We start from the raw sequence: 15,680 nt of genomic DNA on the forward strand, positions 1-15,680 counted from the left end.
CTGGTAAGAGTAGATTTTGGTATTCCAGTTTACAAATCATCCACCAATGAGACAATAGTGTGAACACGAATGCTTTCCCAGCCTCCATATCTTTAAAATTAAACTGGGAGAAAAGAGTCAGAAAAATGATTAAACTCAAACTGAATTCCTGAAGATTTGTGGGGCAAGTGGCAGGGATTGTGGGCCATGGTTTCAACATCACTGATGTAGTCATTTCCCCCTCATTCCCTCCAAACTGTTCTGATTTCAATAAATGGCTGGCAAATTCTTTCTGTGCATCTGGCCAATGAAGGTTGGAACTAGGCACCTTGGGACCTTTCATTACGTTAAAAGTGCCATATAAATATAAGTTGTTGGGGGCAAATGCAACAAAATCCTACTTTGCCACTGAACACCAACTCGGTTGATTTCATTGGAAAGTGCCTAGAGGCTGACTCACTAAAGCTCTTGAGAGCTCATTCCTTTATAATCTGCGTTCCTACAGTAAGTGTTCAGGTAAACGGATGGCCCACCTCCCCATCAATAAGAGGGGAACGGAATTGAAAGGAAAACTTCAAAATTCGTGGCAAGCAGCAAAGATGAGGCAGCTTAAAGCTGTAAGCCCTAAATTGGAACCTGAGTCCAAACCTTTAGAGCTCAAGGATCTTTATTCAGCCAACAGATGAAATGATAAAGTCTAGTAGCGGTGGGTGGTTCACTCGGAGTCCAGGTTGCTTTGGCAACATATGCTTTTTACATGCACATTGTAATCTGGAGCTACGGACAGTGATGGTAGAGGCTCCAACATTCTTTCCACCATGTGGCTGACCAAGAAACTCTCCTGTCACCACCTGCCATTGGCGTGTGTTGGAAGGATTTACAGGTTGATACTCAACCTGTTTGGCCTTCTTATGAATGCACCTTCCTCGGCCATCCAGTCTTGGGGATGGAATTTGAACCCGGAGCTTTTGGCTCAGAGGTAGAGACACTACTCATTTCACCACATGACCTCCCCTCATTCAAATATGGGATATTTAATTCTTGTTATGAAAGGTGCACTGTGTCCTGATCCTGTAAATCAGACTTGCTACAACAGAATGCTCAGTATGTGATAGATGGTGACAGAGCTGTGTTGGCATAAAGTAATCAAAGCCTTTGAACACTGAAACACAATTAGTCCATGGTGCATGGAAAACAAAGCTCCTAACAGTATGAGACATCTCAAAATTGGAGATGGAAGGAAAAGAAATGAACATATGCTGGAAAGTAAATACAGGGAAAGACAATCAGCATTTCTAAGAGAAAAGACAGATTAACATTTTGCTAGAGTTGGTCTGCCTGAATGAGGAATTTAATGCCATTGAGAGTGAAAGTATTTTGATGCACAAGCAATCTGTTTAGGGCAATGTAGGAAGAACACCTTGCTTCTGGATATGATATATTTATATTTCAGCACAGATAGAGTATATTGAAACTATTTCTGCTGGTTGGGGAGTCTAGGACTAGGGTGCATAGTCTAGTCTAAAAATTAGAGCTGGACCTTTCAGGAATGAAATTAAGAAACACACAAAGGGTGGTAGAAATTTGGAACTCTTCCACAAATGACAACCTATACTAGATCAATTGTTAACTTTAAATACAAAATTGATAGATTTTTGTTATATGAAAGCATTAAGGGATGCAGGGCAAAGGTGAGTGTATGGGATTAGGTTGTAGATCTTTGAATGATGGAACAGGCTCGAGGGGCTAAATGACCTTTTCTTATGTTTCTATAACAAAGACATTGAAAGGAGGGGAATAATATCTTGTTCCTTTGGTTGTTCATAATAGGCAGAGAACAAAGTGTACTCAACCAGCCCATGCTTGCAAAATTCAAAACAAAATGCCTGTTAAATATGATTCTGCAATTGGGCAGCACATACTGAACAATCCTGAGTGTGCTAATAGCTACACTAAAACCGATTTAAGATAGTCAAGTTCATAACATGGCTCATTTATGCTTGCTAGAAGCAACACACTTTCATATGAAGAGACCCGTTCTCTGCAAACAAAAAGAATATACTCAAGCCTTATGCCTTTTTTGACTTGAACCTATAGTTCCCCATTGCTTTTTCCATGGCATCGTCTCGGCCAATCAGTGTCAACTTGCCAACCAATCACAGAATCACACAGTGCAGAAGAGACCCTTCGGCCCATCGAGTCTGCACCGACACGTGAGAAACACCTGACCTACCTACCTAATCCCATTTACTGGCACTTGGCCCATAGCCTTGAATGTTATGGCATGCCAAGTGCTCATCCAGGTACTTTTTAAAGGATGTGAGGCAACACGCCTCCACCACCCTCCCAGGCAGCGCATTCCAGACCGTCACCACCCTCTGGGTAAAATAGTTTTTCCTCACATCCCCCCTAAACCTCCTGCCCCTCACCTTGAACTTATGTCCCCTTGTGACTCACCCTTCAACAAAGGGGAACAGCTGCTCCCTATCCACCCTGTCCATGCCCCTCATAATCTTGCACACCTCGATCAGGTCGCCCCTCAGTCTTCTCTGCTCCAACGAAAACAACCCAAGTCTATCCAACTTCTCTTCACAACTTAAATGTTTCATCCCAGGCAAATCCTGGTGAATCTCCTCTGCACCCCCTCCAGTGCAATCACATCCTATAATCAGCAGACTTTTCTCCTGTAGTGTAAACTGTTGCGATCGTTTGAAATTTGACATTCTTGCATTTATTCTAAGAGTGCAAGATGAAAAGCTTCAGCAACATGTCTCTCTTTTCAGCAATATTCAAGAGATAATATCTCATAAGTTAGACACCTGAAAAGAGAAGAAAATAAATGTAAACGAGGTTGGAAAAACCGAGCTCAATACAATCACTCAGGAGTTTGGAGAGACCCATCCTTAAAATCCGTTTTAACATTGGATTCTGGAACATGCCAATGTCAATATATGAATTTTGGATATAGATTTAATGCAATTGGCAAAAGAAGTGACCTGGGGAGGGGGTGGGAAGAGTGTTATTAATCGGATAAATACTTGGATAAAAGGAAAAAATGTCCAAGGCTATGGGGAAGGGGAGGTGGGGCGGAGGTTAAGGCTGCTTAGTTCTGTCAAACAGCCGGCGCAGGCATGATGTACCGAATAGCCTCCTGGGCTGTACCATTCTAAGATTCTATATGATCTCTCAGTCCTGAGGCTCACCCATTTGACGAGATTGCAAGACATGCGGTGGTCCTTAGGCAATTGGTTCCCAACACAAGTCAACCTTTGTCTCGCGGTAGTCTTGGACTTGAGGTTGCTCCACCTTCACCATGACGTGGATGTTACTGTATCTCGACTCAGATGATTTTCCTGCGTAACAGGCTGGCCAAGAGCAACCGGCAAGATACAGGCGGAATTGCACATCAACCCACCACCCCCACCCCCCAGTCTGCCTCTAAGCCGTCCCTGGGTCTTTATCGTTTGCACCATGTACCCGATGCCTTGGAGCGGGGGGGATCACAATCCTGGTTTCTATGACAGCAGTCCGGTTTTGCGGAGGAACGCCGCTTGTTACCCCAGTCCCGGAACTGCTGCAGCACAGGTCCCCAGGCCGCTCCCCCGGCCAAACGTCCTGTTCGAAGACTTGCAGTTCCCTGCGGCCACCTCCTCGCTCCATGGCCCAGCAGGGGCCTCGCAGTTCAACTTTTCCATTACACGGTGGATGAGGCCACGGGTAAGACCAGCCGCCAGCAATTGTGTCAATAAACAGCTGGGGAACCGTAGCCAAAACCCAGCTTCTTTTAAATTATAATTGTAAATTCGCTGGAATAAAAGGCTGGGTGGGCGCTTGTGCTCTTGATGTACAGAGTGATGAGTTGGGATTTTGATAGATTTGAGTGGATTGAATGTTTGCACCCTTCCTCAAACTATAAAAAGCAGAAATGCAAATTAAGCACTTCCAAGTTTGTGTTGCTTCTGGAGAGAGCAGTTTGAGCCCTATAATTTGGAGTGAAGTCATGATAATTGCAGGTCTGTCACATAGGGGTGTGAGGAAATGTATTAGGGAATATTTGGCGCTAGGTTTGGTCTCCACACATGTGCACCTCTAGCAGGAGTCACTTTCTAGTGGCTGAATTTCCTAATCAGGTCCGCTGGTACTTGAGTCCAATGACACCCAAACCAATCTGTCACCATCTGACGTCCAGAGGGGGTGTTACTGGATAAAACTGGGAATATTGGGGACCACAATGATCATCCCATTGCTCTTATAATCACTGTTGCTCTTCACAAATGCTCAGATGAACTGTCTTTGGCCTGGTCACCAAATTAGAGTTGATTAGATACAGAAATTCACTAATACCAGATGCACTCACTTACTCAAGTTTTGGACACTGCTTGTATGACCATTTTTTTTTTCTTTCCCTGGCTTTATTCTCAATGTCAATGAATTTATAGTGGCTGCTGGTTTTCTGGACATTGGCTGTAATGGGAAGATGTCCTTCAAAAGCAAGCTACTGATACAGACTCCCCTGCATGACCACACGTGGCCAATTTATGGCCATGTAATTTATGAAAAAGGATTAAAATTTATTAGCATCAACTGTGTTAATGGACCACCATCTGTAGCAGGAAAATTATGTCCACACAGACACATTTGCTGTATGTGATGCAGAATGCACAAGAGTAATTTGAGAAGTGACATGTGGTAACTGTAATGTACTTGGGAGGAAGAAGATTTTGAACTTATGGTTCCCAAAGCTCTCCACCACTGGACACAGGGTTGATTGGGGTGAGTGGGGGGAGGGAGAGTGGGTGTATGGTGGGGAAGGGAAGATGTATCAGACAGTATGGAATACACAGATTTTTCTTTATTTTTAAATGGATTTCCATCCATTGTTTTATCTCTACCTTTTAGCCTTTTTTGGTTCCTTCACCCCACCCCACCCCTCTAGGGCTATCTGTACCTTGCTTGTCCTGCTTTCTACCCTTAATTAGCACATTCCTTCGATAATATCACCACCTTCAACACCTCTTTGTCCTTTTATCTGTGACATCTTTTGGTTATCTCCACCTATCACTGGCCCTTTATCCAGCTCTACTTGTCCCACCCTACCTCCCCCAACCAGCTTATATTTCACCCCTCTTCTATTTTTACTTATTTCTGTTGAAGGGTCATTCGGACTCGAAACGTTAACTGTGCTCCTCTCCGTAGATGCTGCCAGAACTGCTGAGTTTTTCCAGGTATTTTTGTTTTTGAGTATGGAATACACAGTTTGTTGTCCAGGACTGAACAAGGGAATGGTACAGCTGGATTAGCAGAAAATGAAACATGGCATGAAACATGCCCAATAGCTTTTAATTTATTCTGCTATATATAAGGAGACTGTAAATCCTAACAAACAAAATGTGTCCAGAAGCAAATGCATGAACTTATCATCCCAAAAACAAACCATTCCGCTAGTAGTCAGGAAGGTCAAAATGAGTTTCGAACAGTTGAGTTTGTGGGATCAAAGCCCTTTCATAGCTTCTAGTCTGTGTGAGTGGCATCAACCAGGTCGGTTGCTACTGTGTCTAATGAGATTCCACATGATCACTTAGCATTATGAAATTTTAAATTAACACAACTATAAATTGCCACAAATTATTTTGTGCTGATGCTTTCCTTTCAAATTTACAGGAAATTTGTGCCAATCCTCAGTTCATTGTTGATGGAACCACCAGAACAGATATCTGCCAGGGAGCCTTGGGTGAGAACCAATGATCTGGATTAAAATCGAATATATTTCTTTTCATGTGGTTATACAGTGGAGAGAGAAAGAAAGAAAGAGAGTGTGTTTGGAAAATGAGGCCTGGGAAAACTGTTCACATAATGCTGTAAACTGGATAATGGGCTCATTCCCCCAAAGGGAGATGTGGCAGTGAAATGTTTGACTCTGAGCATCTCTCGCAAACCTTCTGGCAGCAGTGGACTTGGAAAGGCTGATTCTAAGCTTCTATCTATGCCAAAGTTATCCAACAGCAGTCAGGCAATGGTTTAGAAGCCTTACAAGTGCCCACAACATCCTGGGGAGACTATAGGACAATCAGACCTCACTCCTACTCCTGATCGATATCCAGTCACCTCTCCCTGAATGTGCGGACCGCATTGGGTTTGACTGCGAGGTCTCCTGCAGTCAAAGAGCCTGAGAACAGTATGAAACTAGTACATGAATAATAGCCACTTAGATGAGGTGCTGGTGGGTGATGCTTTCAAGATAAAAAATATAAGTTGGAGAGGAATAAAAGAATGGTGAGGACAGAATCCTACATTTGGGTTGCTTCTCTTTTGTAAAGATATGATGCACAAGTTGCACAGAAAAGATGGCGAGGAACTTGCATCCAAATATGACTGTGTCCTTTACTCTGTAAAATCATGTGTAAGCTAATGAGCCATTCTTACTCCTCCATTCCTCCTCCTCCACCCCCAACCATACCACACATTCCCCCACCCTCATTTCTATGCTGCTCTTCACAGTTCATAGAGCAATAATAAAAAAGTGACAATGAAGCTGTGGATTGCCATAAAAACCAACTGGTTCACTAATGTTGTTTGTTTCATATCTTCACACACATTTGCTTCCCTTTGGAACATAGTGGGGAAGCACTGGAAGGATTAGCAGGCTGATTATCAACCCATTTGAATATGCCTCTGTGGACAAGAAGTCCTGGAATGGCACTTAAACCCAGAGCTTTTGGCTTAAAGGCAGAGATGCTACCTACTGAACTACAAGACTTGCTCTGTACTAACAGTGCAACCTGAAAGAAATCTGCTGCTCTTGCCCAGGTCCCAGCCTATACGTGACTCCAGTCCCACTCCAATGTGGTTGATTTTTAACTGTCAACTGAAGTGACCTGGAGAGCCAAGATCAGTTGTACCAAACAGCTAGAAGAAATCGCTCTACCACCTTCTCAGGGTAACTAGAGACAGACAATTGCCAACCTTGTCAGTGATGCCACATCCTGAGGATGCATCAGAGTTCAATGAGGACCCCTGACAGCCTTGAGGCACTGAGGCCAATTGTGGCATTTCTCCTGCGGCCCTGGTTAAGTCCACACAAAAAAACCAGTCAACGTTGAATCGTGTTTGGTGTATTTGGTTCAGTACCGTACTAGGTGATGCATTTACTCACTGAGCCATGAGGAGTGTTCAGTCCACTTATGTGTGTGTGTCTGTGGTGTGTATAATTTCCCCTCTCATTCCTCTGATTATTAACACATGAATATCTTTGTTGTCAGGTGACTGCTGGTTCCTGTCTGTCATCGCCTGCCTCAGTCTCAACAAGCATGTGATGGAACAGGTCATACCCCCTGACCAGGGATTTGGGGAAGGTTACACAGGGCGTTTTCGCTTTAAGGTATACCTGAGTTATGCATCTGCCTGATGTCTCCTATGTGCCAGTGTTTGATGTAAATATTCTCTCAGACAGACCGTACTGGGTGCTGTGTTTCAGCTGTGGCTCAGAAGGTTGCAGGTTCAAATCCTGTTCCAGGGACCTGAGCCTAAAACCTAGGCTGACACTTCGAATGCAACCCCCATAAGAGAGAATTGGGTCAATGCTGCTGACGTTCCTAATGTTATGTCCATTTTGTTATTTTCCAAGTTCTGGCAGTACGGGCAGTGGGTTGAGATAGTGGTGGATGATCGGCTGCCCACCATTAACAATAAGTTGGCATTCCTTTACTCCAAAGACAACAATGAGTTCTGGAGCCCACTCCTGGAGAAAGCCTATGCCAAGTAAGTGTGACCTGAGAATTGCGCAGTGTCTATAATGGGAAATTATTGCAACTAAATAGAGAACAGCTGTGCTGATAGCACAATAGGTTATTCCTGGGATGAGCGGATTGACCTTTGAGGAGAGATTGAGTAGATGAGGCCTATATCCCTTGGAGTTTAGAAGAATGAAAGGCAATCTCATTGAAACATATAAAATTCTTAAGGGGATTGACAGGGTAGATGATGAGAGACTGTTTTCCCCCGATTGGGAATCTAGAATACAGAGTCACATTCGTAGAATAAGGGGTCGACCATTTATAACTGAGATGAAGAGAAATTTCTTCACTCAAATGTTTGTGAATCTTTGGAATTCTCTTCCCCAGGGAGCTGTGGCTGCTCAGTCATTGAGTATCTTCAGGACTGAGATTGATAGACTTTGGGTACTAAGAAAATGGAGGGATATGGGAATAATGCAAGAAGGGGAAGTTGAGCTGGAAAATCAGCCATGATCTTATTGATTGGCAGAGCAGGCTCGAAGGGCCGAATGGCCTACTGCATTTCTAATGTCTTAAAGAGTAATTGAGCCACACAACCTAGGAGGCCGTGAGTTCAGTTCTTGGTCTTTGCTGAGTTAATTTAGTTAGCTGTAGCATTCTCATCTCCGAGTGAGAAGATTGTGGGTTCAAGTCCCACTCCAGAAACTTGAGCAGACACTCCCAGTGTTGTACTGAGGGAGTGTCTCAAAGCTGAGTGGATGAATGCTGACATGAACAAGGTAGCATAAGATGGCTGGCATCTGTGGTTCTGTAACATAGAAAGGGTCAGTGCTTGAAAGAAAACTGGCAAAACGACTTGAGATAAGGGAAGAAATCTCCCAGAATGTGGTGTGTTATAAGGGGAGATAATGGTACAATGGTAATTTCATTGGACTAGTAATCTAGAGGCCAGTCTAATGTTCTGGGGACATGGGTTCAAATCCCACCATTTAAATTCAATTAATTAAAATAAATTCTGGAATTAAAAGCTGATCTAAATAACAGTGACCACGAAACCATTGTCAATTGTTGTAAAAACCCATCTAATTCACTAATGTCCTTTAGGGAAGGAAATCTGCCATCCTTACCCAGTCTGGCCTACATAGGACAGATCCAGAGCAATGTAGTTGACTCTTAACTACCCTCTGAAATGACCTAGCAAGCCACTCAATTCAAGAATAATGAGGAATGAGCAACAAATACTGACCTTGCCAGTGACACCCACATCCCATGAAAGAATAGATAAGGTGACTTTGTTTAATGAATTATTTCTTTTTCATGTTCCCTTGTTCTCTCAGGCTGAAGGGCTGCTATGAGTCTCTCTACATTGGTTACCCATTAGAGGCGATGGTCGATCTCACTGGGGGAGCCCCTGAATCATTTCAGATCAATGAGATGCCAAAGGATCTTTGGAAATTCTTGAGAAAGCTCCTAGAGAAAGGCTCGATAATTTGCTGTGCCAAACCGGTAATTGGAGTTCAAGAAATAATGAGATTAGCCCATGTTCTCACTGATCTACACCGGCTCCAAAACCAACTTCTAATTTTAATTGCACCTCTGTGACGCACCTAGAGATATTTATTTTTACATTAAAAAGACACAGTAGTGCAATTTCTTGCTTAAATCTCTTCTCTCCCTATCTCTTTAATCTCTTCCATTCTCCCTCTGGAACTTTCCATTCCTCGGACTCTGGCCCATGTGCTTCCCAAATCCTATGATCCTGCCATTAGAGGCTGTGCTTTCTGCTGTCCAGGCCCTACACTCCCTAAACCACTCCAACTCCCTCTCTTTCTAAGACCTTCCTTTGGGTGCCCTCCTAACATTTCCTCCTTTAGCCCAGTGTCCATGTTTTGTATATTTCTCTGTGAAATGTCTTGTAATGTTTTGTACTTTAAAAATGCTTTGTGAATGTTACAGTGAGGGGCTTAGGATCAATCTAATTGTTACAGTGAGAAGGAATGGGATATACCTGTGAGTGTTACAGTGAGGGAATGGGATATACTTGAGTATTACAGTGAATGGGAGTGGGATATACCTGTGGGTATTACAGTGAGGGAATGGGATATACCTGAGAGTGTTACAGTGAATGGGAGTGGGATATACCTGTGAGTGTTACAGTGAATGGGAGTGGGATATACCTGTGAGTGTTACAGTGAATGGGAGTGGGATATACCTCTGAGTGTTACAGTGAATGGGAGTGGGATATACCTGTGAGTGTTACAGTGAATGGGAATGGGATATACCTGTGAGTGTTACAGTGAATGGGAATGGGATATACCTGTGAGTGTTACAGTGAAAGGGAATGGGATATACCTGCGAGTGTTACAATGAATGGGAATGGGATATACCTGCGAGTGTTACAGTGAAAGGGAGTGGGATATATCTGAGTGTTACAGTGAAAGGGTGGGATATATCTGGTGAGTGTTACGATGAGGGAGCGGGATATATCTGGTGAGTGTTACAATGAAGGAGTGGGATAAACCCTTAAATGTTTCTGTTAAACTTAAAACACAGTGATTAGGGACAAATGAAATCCCAGTAGATGTGACCTTTTATAAAATCTAGGAATTTGCAGAGATCAATGACTCTTGAATGTCAATATTACTATGAATGACTTGGGTGAATAACTGTGATGAGAATAAGAATTTAGCAAACGTTTCATAACCTCACCTGTCATATTGTTTTTGCAGGGTCCAGTGGGTGTATTAAATGAATGCGGCATTGTAACCGGGCATGCATACTCAGTGACTGGTGTGGACCAGGTGAGCTGCTCCTGGAATGTGAACTGAATCCTTTCCTAATTCACATGCTTTTGATGAGGTATGTGAACCCTTGCAATTTCTCTGGCTGAAGGAATGAATGCTGACCTTCTCCCAGTCTCCCACAGCAGCAGCCAGCAGGTAGCACTTGGGAATGGGCTTGAATAATCTCCCTCTGATGATTTCTCTTCTTATGTTGCTTGTTGCCTACTTGTGGCAGGTCGGTCGTGACCTGGAACACACTGGCAGTGAAGTTTGAACCTGTGGCTCCAGTGGATGGCCCAGTGTCCCAAGATGTGATGCTGTAAAGAACTGAATTCCGTATCTTTCTGATTTTTCTCACCTTCCCACACTCCCTGCAAACCATTGGTTTCTTGCTTATAGGAATGCCTCTTCCCCCAGTCTCCAACATTCATTGTCTTTTCAATCAGATGTAAATCCGAGACCCCATCTGTCCATTCAGTGAAAGATTCCATGGCGAGTATTTTAAAGAAGAGTTGGGGAGTTCCTCTTGGCATCCTGGCCAATATCTATCCGTTGACCAACATCATTGAAACAGATTTTTTTGGTCGTTATTGCTGTTTGCAGGATCTTGCTGTGCTCAAACTGACTGCCGAACCAGCAAGGCAGGCTTGGAATCACACAACCCTGCAGTAGAGAAGGAGGCCATTGGGCCTATTGTGCCTGTGCTGGCTATTTGGCAGCAATCCAAACATTAACACCCCTCCTCCCACCCTCCCCAACAGCTTTCTTTCCTTCGAGTATTTGTCCAATTCCCTTTAGAAAGCTATCAGTGAACCTGCTCCCACCAGCCTGTCAGGCAGTCCAATCCAGATCATCATAACTCTGGCTCTTCTGGCAATTACTGTATCTCAATTCACTGTCCTCTGGTTACCAACCCTTTGGTGAGTGGAAACAGTTTCTCCTTATTTAACCTATCAAAATCCTTCATGATTTTGAACGTTCTTATTAACTCTTCCTTTAACCTTCTCTGCTGTAAGGAGAACAATTCCAGCTTCTCCAGTCTCTCTACATAGCTGAAGCCCTTAATGGTTCCATTCTGATAAGTTTCCCCTGCACCTTCTCCAAGACCTTGACTTCCTTCCTTAAGTGGAAATGTCTTTTTTTAAAATTACTGCACTGAGTGGCTCTTCTTTGACTGTCAGTTCTCCACTTTGAGGTTGTAGCCAGTTGTCAGTAACTTGTCTGCTGCACATTGGGGTTATTAGAAGTTCCCTGACTCAATAATTGCTTCTCTTTTGCTTGTTGTACAGATTCAACTCAAGGCAAGCAGAGTGGAGTTGGTGCGAGTTCGCAATCCGTGGGGGAGAGTGGAGTGGAACGGGGCTTGGAGTGACAGGTAAGGGAAACACTTGGAGAGAGGCAATATCTGGGGCCGTTTGGATGTCTGTTTCGGTCCTCACCTGGAGTATTGCATCCAGTCCTGGGTGCTGCACTTTAGGAAGGATGTGAAGGCATTGGAGAGGGTGCAGAAAAGATTCAAGAGAATGGTTCCGGGGTGTGGAACTTCCGTTATGAAAATGGATTGGAGAAATTGGGACTGTTCTCCTTGGAGAAAAGGAGAGAGAATATTTGATAGAGGTTTTCAAAATCATGAGGGGTCTGGACCGTGTAGATAGGGAGAAACTGTTCCCATTCATGAAAGGATCTTGAACGAGAGGGCAGAGGTTTAAAGTTATTGACAAAAGAAGCAAAAGTGATATGAGAAACAACTTTCATGCAGCGAGTGGTTAAGGTGTAGAATGCCTGAGAGTGTAGTGGAGGCAGGTTCAATTGAAGCATTCAAAAAGGAATTGAGTTATTATCTGAAAAGGAAGAATGTGCAGGGTTATGGGGAGAAGGTGGGGGAATAGCACTAGGTGAATTGCTCGTTTGGAGAGCCGGTGCAGACATGATGAGACAAATGGCAGCCTCCAGCACTGGCACAGTTCTGTGGTTCTTCCACAGCTTTATGATGATTACCGTGTTCTCTCACAGAGTGATCTGAGAATGGCTTGTTTGAATTGGAGCAATGTAGGACTTGGAGTAAAGACACAAGAGCTTCCTTACATACAGCATCTCAGAAACTCCCTGAAGCAGTTCACATGAACTGCTTTGAAGTGCAGTCACTGTATGCAGAGCAGGATCCCGCAAAGAACAATGAAAAGGTTACCAGTTAAACTATTTTTGATGGAAGGCAGGATGTTGGCCCAGACACTGCTCTCTTCACACAATGCCATGGGACCAGAAACATCTCGAAGAGGTAGATGGGCATTGGTTAAACATCTTTTCAGAAGAACGTCACCTCCAGCACTGCAGCACCCTCAGCACCGCAATCGAGTATCAGACTAGATTATTTCTACATCATGGCTGCATTGTCGGAGGAGACGGGGGAGATGTTCTCAAAGAGGGATTCACATTTATTTATAAGGAGAGAGACACCCTAGGAAATTGGGTGACCTTTGAACAGCTGTACATCACTTTATCAGCCATTGTTCTCTCTCGACTTGTTCACACATATGGGCCCGTAACTTCTGGGCTCCGGAGCAGTGTCACTGGGAGTATCCCAAAAATGTGTTGTGGCAACCCCCCCCGCCCACCAAGGTTCACAGGTAAGGCTTGGATGGCAGTTGCCTGGGAAGTTCAAACTTCCGATGGGCAATTGCCCTGCATTGGGAACCATATAATAATGTGATTTAAATTGCAAACTTTGGATGGTTCTGACTGTCTTACAGCAACAGATACCCATCCGAGCTCCATGGGCCACGGGAATCCCCCACCCGAATACACCCCCAAACCTCAACAGCCCTCCCCACCATCTGACTACCCCCGTGACTGTCCACAGGACCCTCCTGACCCCCCACGGGACCTTCCCTTGATTATACTCCCAATCCCGATTGACCTCCCCACCCCCTAACTACTGCCCATGGGACCCCCTGACCCCTCATGGGAAACCTGACTATATCCCCACTCCCCCGACTAGCCCATCGCCCCGACTGCCCATGGGAATATCCGACTCCCACGGGACGACCCTGACTACACCCCCACCCCCCAACTGCCCTCCACTTCCCTCTCGACTATACCCCCTTCCCCACAATGCGACTCCCCCGCTGACCACTCGCCCTGCTGAACATGGCCCACTGACCACCCACACCAATGATCATCATCCCTACTAACCACAGGACCCTTCTGCTGAGCACCCCACACACTGAGTACCCCCTGACTGATCATCCAAAGCCACCGCCCCCCCCCCCCCACAACTGAGCAACCCTCCAATGACTACCTGACAGCCCCCCCACCCCCCACCACCCAGGTCCACCCCAATCACCTCCCCTCCCACCCCCGACCCATCCTATCCCCATCAGTCCTGGCCACTTACCTCATAAACTTACCTTCTCCCTGGCTGCTCAGTGGCTGTACCGTTTAACTTATCTGCTTTACGGCAGCAAGTGCCTTTAAAAAGGGGGCGTGTCCTCCTTACATCCGAAGCTGCAGTCCTGGACAGGAAGCCTCAGGAACACACAGCCTGAGTCAGAACGTTGCATGAGATAGGAGCGGCTGGATTTCCAGTTAAGGAACTATGAGCAGAGTGGCAATCTTCCACGCCACCAGAAATTGCAGCCTTGGGTGATTAGTGATAAAGAAATGGGTAAAATCTCTCGCTAAGAGTTAACCAGGCACTGGTAGATAGACTGTGTATCCTCAGAATTTGCTGTTACCCATCTCAGAATTACAGTTTTTATTTCCGTTTCCACTATTTGATTAATTCTGGGCAGATTTCAATCCCGTGGAAGTGTTAAAGTGTTTAGTTTGTTATCTGCAGATGGAATTTTGTCTCTCTAAATGTGTCAACAGACTATCCAGTCTGAGAGGCTTTATTCAGTATCTGCTGCAAGCTATGTATCAGTCCTGTTTTATAATGAGTAACTATGACATGCTTAAGAGCTGCTTGGTTTGAGAGAGGGGTAATTCACCCTCTGAAATTCCATGTCCTCTGTGAAAATCTTGTCACTGCTGAGGACATGGCCATGCCTCTCACTACCTTGTTAACCTTCACCAACCCTATAACCCTCCGAGATCTTTGTATTGCTCCAGCTGAACAAGCCAGATTTTCATTAATGCAACATTGGCAGCCGTGCCTTCAGCTATCTGGGCCCTAAGCTCCAGAATTCCCTCCCTAAACTTTTCTGCCTCTCTATCTCTCTCTTTCCTCCTTTAAGACACTGCTTAAAACCTACCCCTTTGACCAAGCTTTTGGACACCTGTTCTAATATCTCCATATGTGTCTCAGTGTTAAATTATCTGCCTGGCTTACGCTCCTGTGAAGCGCCTCAGGGTATTTGTTTATATTAAAAATGCTATATAAATGTAACAGGTAAATGCAAAATGCAAGGAAGATTGCAAGAAGCACGACTTGAAACATTTGTACTTGGTGTTGATGCCTCTTATTGGCAGGAGAATTAGTTTTGGGGATTGTGCGGAATGTATTCTTGTCTCATTGTCCAAATGTCTGCTACTTGCCTTATTCCAGGTTGCTGGACAGGACTGTTACTGGTGTTCTGGAGTGTTCCATACTGACGACATGCCCTGTACTGTTAGCCTGGCCTCAATGCCATTGTACTGGGGGGTTATATCTTGAACAGTAAGATGCTATATAACAGCTGCCTTTTTGTGCAGGTCTGCAGAGTGGAGCCAAGTCACTGACAAAAGCTGTGCTCAGATGGGGGACCTGGAAGATGGAGAGTTTTGGTAAGCAGCTGATTGATTGTAAATCTACCCCTCTTTCCCCTGTTGAGATGTCATGAGGTGGGTAGGCTCAGACTTTCCATGAATCATTGACCTACACTGGCTCACACATTGAACATACAATCATTATTTTTATCTTCAAATCCCTCCACAGCCACATCCTGCCTGTCTCTTCCCCGAACTCCATTAAGTTCAGGCTTAGGTTGAGGGGACAGACAGTGCCATGGGATTAATGTTGTTTCCACTTGTTTCCATTGGAGTTTAGAAGAGTGAGGGTTGACCTAATTGACGTATATAAGATCTTGAACGGTCTTGACAAGGTGGATGTGGAAAGGATGGTTCCTCGTAGGGGAGTCCAGATCCAGGGGGCACTGTTTTAAAATTAGGGGTTGCCTTTATAGGACAGAGACGAGTAGAATTTTTT

General features: G+C 44.6%; 2 protein-coding genes across 6 annotated transcripts in view; one reads left to right on the top strand and one right to left on the bottom strand.

Annotated features, from left to right (window-relative positions):
- Window positions 1-15,680, bottom strand: part of clip3 (CAP-GLY domain containing linker protein 3) — a 183,199-nt gene that overhangs the window by 112,758 nt on the left and 54,761 nt on the right. The window lies entirely within an intron of this gene.
- LOC121272581 (calpain-3-like) overlaps window positions 3,204-15,680 on the top strand; it is a 30,803-nt gene continuing 18,326 nt past the window's right edge. For both annotated transcript variants that reach the window (XM_041179231.1, XM_041179230.1), the window contains exons 1-8: window positions 3,204-3,696; window positions 5,641-5,710; window positions 7,239-7,357; window positions 7,604-7,737; window positions 9,050-9,218; window positions 10,442-10,513; window positions 11,785-11,870; window positions 15,188-15,259. In XM_041179231.1, coding sequence (XP_041035165.1) covers window positions 3,451-3,696; window positions 5,641-5,710; window positions 7,239-7,357; window positions 7,604-7,737; window positions 9,050-9,218; window positions 10,442-10,513; window positions 11,785-11,870; window positions 15,188-15,259 — 968 coding nt within the window. In that variant the 5' untranslated portion in view covers window positions 3,204-3,450. The remainder of the gene's footprint in view (window positions 3,697-5,640; window positions 5,711-7,238; window positions 7,358-7,603; window positions 7,738-9,049; window positions 9,219-10,441; window positions 10,514-11,784; window positions 11,871-15,187; window positions 15,260-15,680) is intronic.

This window comes from Carcharodon carcharias, chromosome 34 (assembly GCF_017639515.1).
Source record: "Carcharodon carcharias isolate sCarCar2 chromosome 34, sCarCar2.pri, whole genome shotgun sequence".
NCBI lineage: Eukaryota > Metazoa > Chordata > Chondrichthyes > Lamniformes > Lamnidae > Carcharodon > Carcharodon carcharias.